The sequence below is a fragment of the Penicillium expansum genome, assembly GCF_000769745.1.
Source record: "Penicillium expansum strain MD-8 chromosome Unknown contig353, whole genome shotgun sequence".
Lineage (NCBI taxonomy): Eukaryota > Fungi > Ascomycota > Eurotiomycetes > Eurotiales > Aspergillaceae > Penicillium > Penicillium expansum.
In genome coordinates this window covers 231,630-243,052 of record NW_015971214.1, presented here as the reverse complement: position 1 = coordinate 243,052, position 11,423 = coordinate 231,630, and the positions used below count along the sequence as shown (strand labels likewise).

Here is an 11,423-nt window from a genome sequence, read left to right as displayed (position 1 = left end):
TCATTTTCTTTTTGCAGAATGAATGACCGAATTCCTAACTTCTCAAAGCTATACACTAGCCTGCCTTGCTTGCCAGTACAATATACAGGCGGACTGCCACCTTACATATTCTGAATTAGGGCTATTGGAACTGACCAAGCAGCCTACTATTTCAGACTAGTTCCAGATAATTTATATTTGGATCAGTCATATTTTCAACATCAGCACCCCAGCAGCTTATCAACTGGTGTTTTTCCTCAGCAATCGCAATTTACAACGAATCAAACACGTTTATGTTATTTTCTTTATTGTCTCAAGAATTATGTTGATCTTACTCAGGGTGAGCCTTAGTTGCTGGGGTAAATACTTACTTAACCAGGAAGGAAAGGTCATAGATCGGTCAGAGACACATGATGATCCAACCCACCGGGGCTTTCCCATATCAAGAACACACAAAGAATTCATTTACCTAAAAGCTTGATTATATATTTTCCCATTACATCGAGATCCACACCATTATCAGGTGCAGAATATCTGATTGGAACGTCAACCCAGCCCACCGCAAGCCCCGCTACTAGAACGCGGGGAAGAACGGGGCGAAGTAGCCCCGAAGCCCAAAAACTAGCCACATCCACAGCCTTGGGCTTCGGCGGAGGCAGCAACTGAATGAACAATTTGCCAATGGAGAAGAGGGGATCGTCGCGCCAAGCTAGACTCGGAGGGTCAGGGCGGCCTTTCGTATTCTTAAATCGAAGCCGATACAACCTCAAGCTACCACGTCGTCGGAGACAGCGGGGTAGCGCGACGTTGGTCAGCCATCAAGAGTGAGTGAATGATATTTCGGAGGTAATCAGATCGCGGCCAGACCACTCTATCAAATATGTATCCTGCTCGGGGTGGGGCACTAGTGTGCCATGCAATCCGGACGCAAGGGATTGGACAGGAAAACGCGATCCTTGCTGGGTCAACTAATAATGCAAGATCAAGCCATTCCATGTAAACATGACTTCATTCTCAAAACTGGCTTGGATATGCAGATGAGTTGCATTTTTCGGCTAACGGATGAGACAGCAAGCAACATGACTTCCCTTGCACGGGAAATGTATGTCTGGAACAAAGAACAGATCGGCCATCGCCTGTGTGTTGCGATCGGCGTTGAGTTTTTGCGGTATTGGGCAGAGCAGTCGGCACAGACCGAACATTCTATCGCGTGACTTGTGTTTTGCTGGCGAGAAATGCTCCACGGAATACCTCTCACTGCCGTGATTTGTCGCTACCTAGAGCCGGACATGGAGCTAGGCTGGGAAACCTTTGAGGGACTGTTATTATTGTGCGCTGGTAGTTTTTCGATAATTTTGGTCTGTCTCGAGATTGAGTGCTTGTAACAGGCAACGTTCAGCTCACCCTTGGTGACGGGTTATTTGTTGACCATGTGCACATCGACATTATTGCTGCCCGCCAGCTCTTGGCTGTTGCTCTTGGCTCCTGCGCTGTCACTAACGCCAAGCAGCGGGTGATGCTCCCTGTGGTCGGACACCAGCCAGCGACCGACATGCTCGCGATCCTGAGTGAATCCTAATTTCTCGGCACCCTATGTACTTCCTGCGGGGTTAGCCCTTGTGGGGGCCTTTCTGCTAAGTGGGCATTCTGTATGTAGGGAAGCACCGTGCCATGAGTCTGCTAGTCCGGCGTACGCAAGGTCCGATGTATTTAAATCCAGGGACTAGCCCGATCATGCCCAGAATGTGATATTTTATTCTGAAGATCTCCGGTATTGTCGCTGTCGTGCGTGTACTTCTGTCAGAAGATCTGAGTGCCTCCTATCGACATGCATTTAGCTCAGAGTTTTGTCTTGTCGTGCCTGGCGGTGACTGGTCTAGCTCTACCTAGCAATGACGGCCCTAAGCACCAGGAAAACAAGGCGCGCAGTGCGGGTTACTCTCTTAAGGAGCCCCCCTTGACAACGCCATGGACTGACAAAGTCGGAACGAACCCATGGCCCGAATATCCGCGGCCGTTGCTGCAACGTTCTGAATGGAAGAATCTCAACGGAGTGTGGAAGTACCAAAATGCTGCAGGCCTCGATGCTGTTCAGCAGCCACCCTTCGGGCAAGAGCTTGCACAGGATGTTTTGATCCCGTCGTGTCTTGAGAGTGGATTGTCCGGTAGGTTTTGCTCTGCCTGTTACCATCAAAAATTAACAAATATCTGCAGGGATCCAAAGCAATTGGGCTTTGTACTCTTGGTTTTCGACATCCTTCGAAGTATCTTCTTCTTGGAAGGGTGAGCAGGTATTGCTCAACTTTGGAGCTGTAGATTATGAAGCCACAGTCTTTGTCAACGGTGAAGAAGCAGGTTTCCACCGTGGTGGATACTTCCGCTTCACGGTAGACGTGACGAAGTACCTGAAGTTCGATCAGCCGAATGAACTGTGAGTATCCCAGGATCACAACGCAGTCGACTTGCATATCTGACTTCAAATACAGACTTGTATTTGTGCATGATCCTACTGACGATGGTGACTATGTTATTCCTATTGGAAAGCAGACCTTGAGACCTAGTCACATCTTTTATACCCCGTGCAGTGGCATATGGCAATCTGTTTGGCTTGAGGCTGCCCCATCTAACCACATTACCCAACTCGACCTTGACGCCAACATGGATGGTCAAGGTAAGTATCTAGTGTCAGTTTGTGGAAATACTTGCTTGATTCTGACTGTAAGCAGTAAACATCACTGTACACAGCTCCGCCAAGGAGACATCCACCCAGGCCGAGGTCACGGTCCACAAAGATGGCACGACTATTGCAACCCACCAAGGCCCCACCAATGAGCCATTCCAATTCACCGTACCTTCGCCCAAGCTCTGGTCCCCGGACTCGCCCGACTTATACAATGTGACTGTCAAGCTTGGCAACGATCAGGTGGAGAGCTATACTGGCTTCCGTACAATCTCACGGGGTAAGGTTGACGGGATTGAGCGACCCTTGCTCAATGGAGAATTCATTTTCATGTTCGGCACCTTGGACCAAGGCTATTGGCCCGATGGTTTGTATACGCCCCCCAGTAAGGAGGCGATGGTGTACGATTTAGAGATGCTAAAGAAGTTGGGATTCAACATGGTTCGCAAGCATGTAAGTGTCTCCGCATCGCATCGTATCCCATAGCTTCTCGTGCTCACACCGTCGAATGCAGATCAAAGTTGAAACCGATCTGTTCTATCAAGCATGCGATGAGCTCGGTCTGCTTGTAATCCAGGACATGCCTTCCCTGCGCCCGCTGCAGTCCCGGAGGGACGCAAACGGGAACTCGGTCACTATCCTACCAGACGAGAAGCAGCAGGCTGAGTTCGCCCGCCAGTTAGATGTGTTGATTAACCAGTTCAAGAGCTTCCCCAGTATTGTAACTTGGGTAAGTCAAGGTGTTTGGTCAGAGCCAGAGATATTCTGACGTTGACCACTATCTATAGGTCATCTACAACGAAGCCTGGGGCCAGATCACAGAATACTACCCCGAGTTTGAGCTGACCGAGCGGGTTCGACAGCTGGACCCCACTCGGCTTGTGGACTCGACGACAGGATGGGACGACCACGGCGCCGGAGACTTTAGTGTATGCGCCCTTCCAAGATTCCCCTGTGGCGCAACCACATGGCTAATTAACATATATTAGGACAACCACCACTATGCAAACCCACAATGTGGCGCTCCCTTCTATTCCACTCCCTCGAGCCCATATGATCCCACCCGGATTGGGTTCCAGGGTGAATTTGGTGGAATTGGGACCAACGTATCCATCGAGCATCTCTGGAACAACCAGGCAGCCATCAATACTATCGATCAAACCTACGAAATTGATACTACCATTGAGGCATGGAATTATCGCAGCCATCTTCTCCTGAACGAGCTCGAGGATCAGGTCCGCCTGTACGCATGCAGTGGGGGCGTCTGGACCCAGACGACCGATGTTGAGGGTGAGGTCAACGGCCTGCTTACATATGACCGTCGCGTGGCAAGAGTCGATGTGGAACAATGGCAGGCAGATATTAGGGCTCTTTATGACGCCGCTGCCGCACGGAGCAACGCGGCCGGGGAAAGCTCATAATGTATTTAGTGGACACACCACGTCATCCGAGGCTATTTGGATGAATGTGAATGTGATGTGTATGGAGTACTCCGTATATAACGTTATATCGGCTCATTATCCCGAAATGGAATCCCGAAATGGAAACAAACCCATATTTTCAAGAATGATCAATCGTGACCATTGATAAGGCCCGGGGATGGAGATCAGCACTCCGTGAGGTATTTGTTGCTTTATTCAACGCCCCCGTTTCACGATTCCTAATTAGATTTCTAATTAGATTTCTAATTAGACAACCCCGGGGCCGCTGTCGTCAAATCTCCCCAGAAACCGAATTAGATCAAAAACCTTGGAATCAAGCCGCTAAATTCATGGTACGCGGCAGTCTCAAGAATCAGCCCCTCACCAAGGCGGCAGTGATCGTCTATCGCGGCTGTTTTTGAAACGTTCCAGATTAAGCAGAGAACAATTAAAATAAAGTGAAATCCTCTCCGATCTACTCCGTATGTTGTCTCATTTTTGAGAATTAAAAGAATCCAAGCTCAATAGGAGGGGGGCCTCAAGTTTTGGCCCCTTTGCTTGAGTGAAAAATTTTCATTCCTTTAATAGATCATGCCATGTTCACTAGCCGGTCAACCCTCCCGGTGTAATCCCGATAGAATCCATCAGGCCATGCCATCACACGACACCAGTTTAGGTTTTAATAGATCCAACTATGTACTCCGTACTCTACTCCGTATACGGGTAGGGGTCTACGGAGTACGTCGCTCGACATGCATGTGTTTGCTGATTTTTCTACACTATTGAACGTTAGCTCCGATTGTCCCCTATTGTACGGAGTAGATTGTCGTGTGTCGGCCTGCAAAATCTGCATTCCTTCAGACCCACACATCCACCAGTTCGGTGTTTTTCAGAAGCGTATACGTATTAAGGGGCGTTGCAATTGTTCTCTGGGCCAATTGTATTGTCATCGTTGATTAGAATCAAGTTGGTGATCTCAAGATCTAAAGTTAAATTCTCATCAAGTCCCGATCAACTGACGATTAATCCACATCTACTTATTGCGAATACTAACTAGATCCTGATGTGCCCGGAAATCACCAGGTCCGCAGCTCAGTCGGACCCGAACGGAACCCACTTCGTCTCGGGTCCCGTCCCAGGCGAAACCGTTGAACCCGTAGCGGAGTCCAAATATTTGTAGCCAGTGAGCGAGAATGAAATGCAAATGCCGATAGATCCGTTTCAATTTAGTTCATTTGCTTTGTTGGGACGGGTAATGGTTCGCGGAAATGACATGTGTGATTTAGTGTTTTATGCCCCGGCATGTCAAAAACGCCATCTGATCGTACACTAAGATGATGAAGAGAAGTTTGAACCCTAGCCTGTTAAAGTTGAGATTGCAGTATTCGCTACGTTTTCCAAGTCGCTTGTTTCAATCTACCAAGTATGACACTACGGCAACGATGGATCCTGCCGTCCGTGGCTTATGCGTGTTTCGCTTGCTTCCCTTTTTTTTCTCTCTTTTTATGCTAGCTTGGAGATTACAGGGATCAGCCCACACCTACCTAGATGGTCACTCCACTTCCAAGATTTGAAGGGTAAGTAAATCATCTCACCCTATGGTCTGATTCGCCCATGGGTACTTTACTTACCCGTTGAACTGAAGCTTTGAGGAAGATCTCGGCTTGATATTACTGTGCTCGCATGAAACCGGGTAATATCGCTTTTCTGGGTAAGAGTCATCGGCCGTCTGGTTGCAGGATTGCCAAGAGCGGAGCCCCAATAGGATGGGGTTTACAGTTCGGTGGCTTTCGAAATGATCGTGTTGCATGCAATATAGAAGAACGGAGAACGGAGTAATCTGAACGGATATCGGGCATCTGTGGTATAAATACTCCATCCGCCACGAGTTTGCCACGCGCTTCCCCAGACTCACCTTCTCATTTTATACTCGATCTCCGATCTCCCTCCATACTTTTTTTTTCCAACTCTTTCAGACAAGACCCCAGCTGTTCGGAAGGGTAATTTTATACATACAAAAAGACACCAACACCAACAACATGGATTACAGTACGAGATCGGCTCCGGACCCCGTACATGTGGACCGGAAATTGTTGTACACAAGCTTGGAAGAGCGAATCAAATACCTCCATAGCTTCCTCGACTTCAACTCCAGTAAGCTCTTACCCTCAACCGATCTCCAGAGTCAGCCACAGTGACTAACATTTCCCTAGGCGATATCGAAGCACTGTTGACCGGCAACAAATACATCAAGCAATTGATCCCGGCAGTGGTCAACCTGGTATATAAGAAGCTTCTCCAATACGACATCACATCTCGGGCCTTCCACACACGAACAACAGTCGACGAGACCGAACCCGAGGAGGAATATCTCTCTGAAGAGGCACCAAAAATCAAGCGACGCAAGATGTTCCTGCGGTGGTACCTGACGCGGCTATGCCAGGACCCGACCACAATGGACTTTTGGCGGTACCTGGACAAGGTTGGGTAAGTTCACACAAGACTCTATCCTCCATCCACAGGGGTCAATTCTCTGTGCTTGTGCAACGCGCTAACGTGGGGTTTGGTAACACAGCTTGATGCACAGCGGAGTAGCACGCAGGACACCATTGAACATCGAGTACATTCACCTCGGCGTATGTCTGGGCTACATCCAAGACATCTGGATCGAAGCGATGCTGTCGCACCCGCACCTATCGCTGCGACGCAAGATCGCTCTCGTGCGCGCCGTCAACAAGATCCTCTGGATCCAGAACGATCTCTTCGCTCGATACCACTCGAGCGACGGCGAGGAGTTCATGGACGAGATGTCTGCGTTCAACTACGGCGAGGATGAGGAGGGTTACCTCGGCGATAAGCGCATTCTTGGCAGCAGCTCCGGTAGCTCGACCGAGGATGACAGGTCCAGTATCTCGAGTGGTGTGGCGCCTTCGATAAACAGTGTGGCGCCTTCGATAAACAGTGTGGCGCCTTCGATCAATAGTGTGGCGCCCTCGATAAATGCACCAGGAAGCGCGTCAACGCCATCCAAGGTGTCGGCGTGTCCTTTCGCGGAAATGAGCAAAAACAGCACTTCGTCCGAGACGAAGATTTGGGCCAATTGAAGGGGCCCCTGTGTTATTGAGCGGGTCATAATTAGCATCTTTCAGGCGCTTAGGGTTATGGATATAATGGGGTGATAGGGCTAGACTTGGAAGTCTGGGGATTTAGAAATACCTTTGGTCATTATAGACGCGTTGAAAATAATTCAAAAAGGTTTTGAGGAATTAAAATAGTCCCTGGGTATTCCATTCATCATCTATCTCGTTCATCTCGTTCATCTCGGCGGAATGGATCCGGCTTTGTCATCTTCTCTTCCCCACACAACTCCCGAGGTCGGCTATTATTCAAGGTAGTTGAAGAGCCTTTAGCATTTTATATCCGCAGACAGACCGGAGATAATTCATTAATCCGTTGGATCGCGACCCCAGACCCCGGAAATAACTAACCAATCTACGCTTTCAATAAAACAGTGAGCTATCAAAGTCTACCCCCTTTGTATCCCCACCACCCCCGCCACTCTTTTTGGAGAAGATCAGAGTTCCTATTAAATCAACTCAGCCCCTCCAATTGAATAGACCAATCCCTTTCTGTATTAAAGAGCATATCCTCCCGTATTTTCCTTCTCCAACTCCCCAAAACACCCACAATGGCGCATTCGAACAAAGCGGTGACCCCGCTTATCATCAATAATGAGTCCATTGAGACCGATATCAAATTTGAGGTCCACGCACCCGCCACTGGCGAGCTAAGTGGCTATTGTGCCGGTGTGTCAGTTGACGATGCCAACCGCGCAGTCGACAGTGCCCAGGCTGCCTTTCCCGCATGGCGCAAGACCAAGGCACAAGAGCGTCGCGACATCTTGTTGAAGGCCGCCGAAATTATGGCCTCGCGCAAAGAGGAACTGATCCAGTACCAGCGCGAGGAGACTGGTGCCGGTCGGCCCTTTTCGGAATTCACTTTCAACCTTGGTGTGCTCTTCATCAAGGAGTTCGCGGGTCGGATAACCACAATCGAGGGTATCGCGCCGAATGTCAGCGGCGAGGGCGAGGGAGCCATCGTATACAAGGAGCCGTACGGAGTAATTCTGTCAATTGCACCATGGTAAGCTTCGCGATTCGATCTGTGACATATACTGCAATTTATCAGCTGGCTTGGGACTCTTTTTTTAATTGAATTGCAGGAATGCTCCTTTCATCCTAGGTACGCGCGCCGTTGCGCTCCCTCTTGCGGCTGGAAACACCGTCGTGCTCAAGGGCTCCGAGCTCTCACCCAAGTGTTTCTGGGCTCTGGGCGACATCTTCCGCCAGGCTGGTCTTCCCGCTGGATGTCTGAACGTCATCTTCCATCAGCCCTCGGACGCTCCAGTCGTCACCAATGCGCTGATCGCCCACCCGGCTGTGCGCAAGATCAACTTCACTGGTAGCACAATGGTCGGCTCGATTATCGCATCTACGGCAGGTAAACACATCAAGCCTGTACTGCTCGAGCTGGGCGGTAAGGCGTCAGCGATTGTTTTGGACGATGCGAACTTGGAGAAGGCTGCTATGAACTGTGCCATTGGATCCTTCATGCACGTATGTATAACATAGTATTGATTCGATGGAGACAAGGATACCACATACTGACAAACGATACACAGTCCGGTCAAATCTGCATGTCGACCGAGCGGATTATCGTGCAGCGGTCGATCGCAGACGAGTTCCGGCAGATGCTTGCTGAGACAACTGAGAAGTTGTTCGGCAAGGATGCGCCCGCGCTAGTGCTAGTGAACACCGCAGCCGTCGCTAAGAACAAGAGGCTTGTGGCGGACGCTGTATCTCGCGGCGCTAAACTGCTTTTCGGCGACGCCAATGCAAGCGAGTCCGTCAACACAGGCATGCGGCCGATCGTCGTTGACGGTGTCACCAAGGAGATGGACATGTACGCGACCGAGTCGTTTGGTCCGACCGTGTCTCTCATGGTTGTGGACACCGAGGACGAAGCGATCGCACTCGCAAATGACACCGAATACGGTTTGACTGCGGCTCTGTACACCAACAACCTGTTCCGGGGGTTGCGGGTGGCTAAGCAAATTGACTCAGGGTGGGTTTTTGAGTTTCGAATATAGATCACATCATTTGGTGGAGATTGGATTGAGGCTGACTCTGTATTTTTCTTTTCTTTCTAGGGCCGTCCACATCAATTCTCTGACTGTACACGACGAGTCTGTCCTCCCTCACGGAGGATGGAAGAGTAGCGGCTTTGGTCGCTTCGGAGGAATTTCTGGATACGATGAATTCCTCCAGACTAAGACTGTTACCTGGCAGGAGTAAAGGCTAGACTCACAGGTACATACTTTACGACAATACAACATGCAACATTGTTGTACATAGCAGACCTGTTTGATTTGGCCCCGTTTTGGGTCCGTTTGGCCCCCGAGTGGATTGGGCCGCCACGGGTGACTGTTTCCCTAGTTTGTCTTGATGGGGCCTGTTGGGACTTGTTCTGGGCTTGTTTGGAGCCAAGTTGGGGTTTAGTTGGCTTTGATCTGAACCTTGCAGTCAATGCAGCCAATGATGGAGCCTTACGGCGTCGCCTAGAGGTGCTACCGAAGGATGCGATCCGGATACCCGGCTTACACGGTGTAGGCGACTTGGATGACTCGCAAAGGCTCTGTGTGATGTGATTTATGTTGCATCGGGTTCACAGCGTAGTATACAGTTATACGAAATATTTTGCGATCTTCTCTTTCCTTTTCTCTTTTTGGTTCGGAGCCTCCGCTTTATGTTGTAGGTCTGTCTCACTTTGGCCATGAGGCTGAAGGTCACATGATCTGTATTTTATCCCTCAAGTGGAATCTTAAAAAAATACGGAGTACTTGTTTGGGAATGAAAGAAAGGCTTGAGGCTATGAATAGAACTATGGCGGAATTCCAGGCTTATAAGACCCGGTAAAGAAACATTTGGACCTCGATAGCTGCGGCGAAGGCGCTGGCCACAAGTCCCACCCTAAATTCAGGCACAGGAACGTAGCAAATCACAGCATTTCGTCAGGTAAGACAAAATCCATTCTTTATTTTTACTTTCAGTTCTCCTTTTTACAGATCTTGATCCTTGGAAATGATCGATTACAATGTGTAAACAACATTGAATAACTATTATTTCGTACAATATACATACATACATGACCCCCCTGAATATCGCTGTTTAACCTGTTGATCTTTTCGATGGACATCACCCCCAATGAACCGGTGGGATCGGCGATTGCATTTGATACGGCACGGGCCTGTCGGTGTGGAGTTATGTCGCGATTGTCGTGATGATCGTGAATATCAGTGAATATCAGAATCTAACCCTGCAGGTTAGGTTTGAAATCCTGTTTCCCCCGTGGAAGCGACACATGGTACCTGCAAGGCACAGCGCCCTGTGCGGCTGCAATGAGGGCTTTGTTACAATACCTGTATGACGCCCGTCACAGGGCCTAAGCTTATGTTGTCAGGGCGCAATGCCGTAATATGGAATTTCCTGGTAATATTCTTTTATTATTCCTCGTTTTTCTAAACGAGAGTGGCGTAAATAAGGAAGATGAAGGACGGCTTGAAATGTATATATATATATACATCTAATTTCATGTTATAGTGGGACATACGTATACCTTTAATATACCTATAATATACTTATAATAGTGCAACATTGTAGAGATACTCCAAGAGGCTCAATGGCGACCATGGGTAATCCTCGGATCATGTTCCAACCTTGGAAGGGTTTTGGGTTCCACTCCTTTAGAAGGCTTAAAAAAATAAACAAATATGTCAACTACTTCCATGCCATTTTTAACCAAAGTCTCCATGCCTACATTCCTTTAAAAATTCATTTATGATACTTCTCCCTTAGCCCCAGTTTAGGAGTATTTTTTTATTAATCTTACATGACGGGATATTCTCTACATTAAGGGTCACCCGTTGTTAGAAACCAAATTAACTTCCGGGGTGTCCACCAATTAGAAACCGGTGCCTGTTCGTTATGATTATTACTTGACCTGTAATGCACATCCTGGCGTTATATTACAATAACATCTGAGCCACAGCCGACCCGCATGCCCCACGAGGAGATGATAATTGGGGGCACAAGACTGTCATATACGACAGGTGATCACATATACGAAGTACAGAGTACAGAGTACTGTACAACATATACAGTAATTATGGTATAGAGTAATTGTGATGGGTAGAACTCATACGGAGTATTTACAAATACAAGGAATAACCAGGGAAGTCAAAGCCACATTTGGAGTAAAAAAAGTAAAAAGTAAAATGTAAAATG

The 11,423-nt window shown here is 48.5% G+C and overlaps 3 protein-coding genes across 3 annotated transcripts; all 3 read left to right on the top strand.

Moving 5' to 3' along the window:
- Positions 1-1,807: 1,807 nt before the first annotated feature.
- PEX2_099870 (putative hydrolase) lies at positions 1,808-4,080 on the top strand (the record flags this gene model as incomplete). Its single annotated transcript, XM_016747257.1, has 7 exons — positions 1,808-2,144; positions 2,194-2,410; positions 2,466-2,650; positions 2,706-3,112; positions 3,174-3,389; positions 3,448-3,588; positions 3,649-4,080. The coding sequence occupies 7 exons, from the start codon at positions 1,808-1,810 to the stop codon at positions 4,078-4,080; spliced, it is 1,935 nt and encodes a 644-aa protein (XP_016601955.1).
- A 2,039-nt stretch (positions 4,081-6,119) lies between these two features.
- Positions 6,120-7,184, top strand: PEX2_099860 (protoglobin family protein; the record flags this gene model as incomplete). Its single annotated transcript, XM_016747256.1, has 3 exons — positions 6,120-6,234; positions 6,294-6,567; positions 6,668-7,184. 3 exons carry the CDS (start codon positions 6,120-6,122, stop codon positions 7,182-7,184), a joined length of 906 nt encoding a protein of 301 aa, XP_016601954.1.
- A 584-nt stretch (positions 7,185-7,768) lies between these two features.
- Positions 7,769-9,434, top strand: PEX2_099850 (aldehyde dehydrogenase; the record flags this gene model as incomplete). The annotated part of the gene is made up of 4 exons (XM_016747255.1): positions 7,769-8,223; positions 8,303-8,696; positions 8,762-9,204; positions 9,290-9,434. The coding sequence occupies 4 exons, from the start codon at positions 7,769-7,771 to the stop codon at positions 9,432-9,434; spliced, it is 1,437 nt and encodes a 478-aa protein (XP_016601953.1).
- Between the last annotated feature and the right edge of the window lie 1,989 nt (positions 9,435-11,423).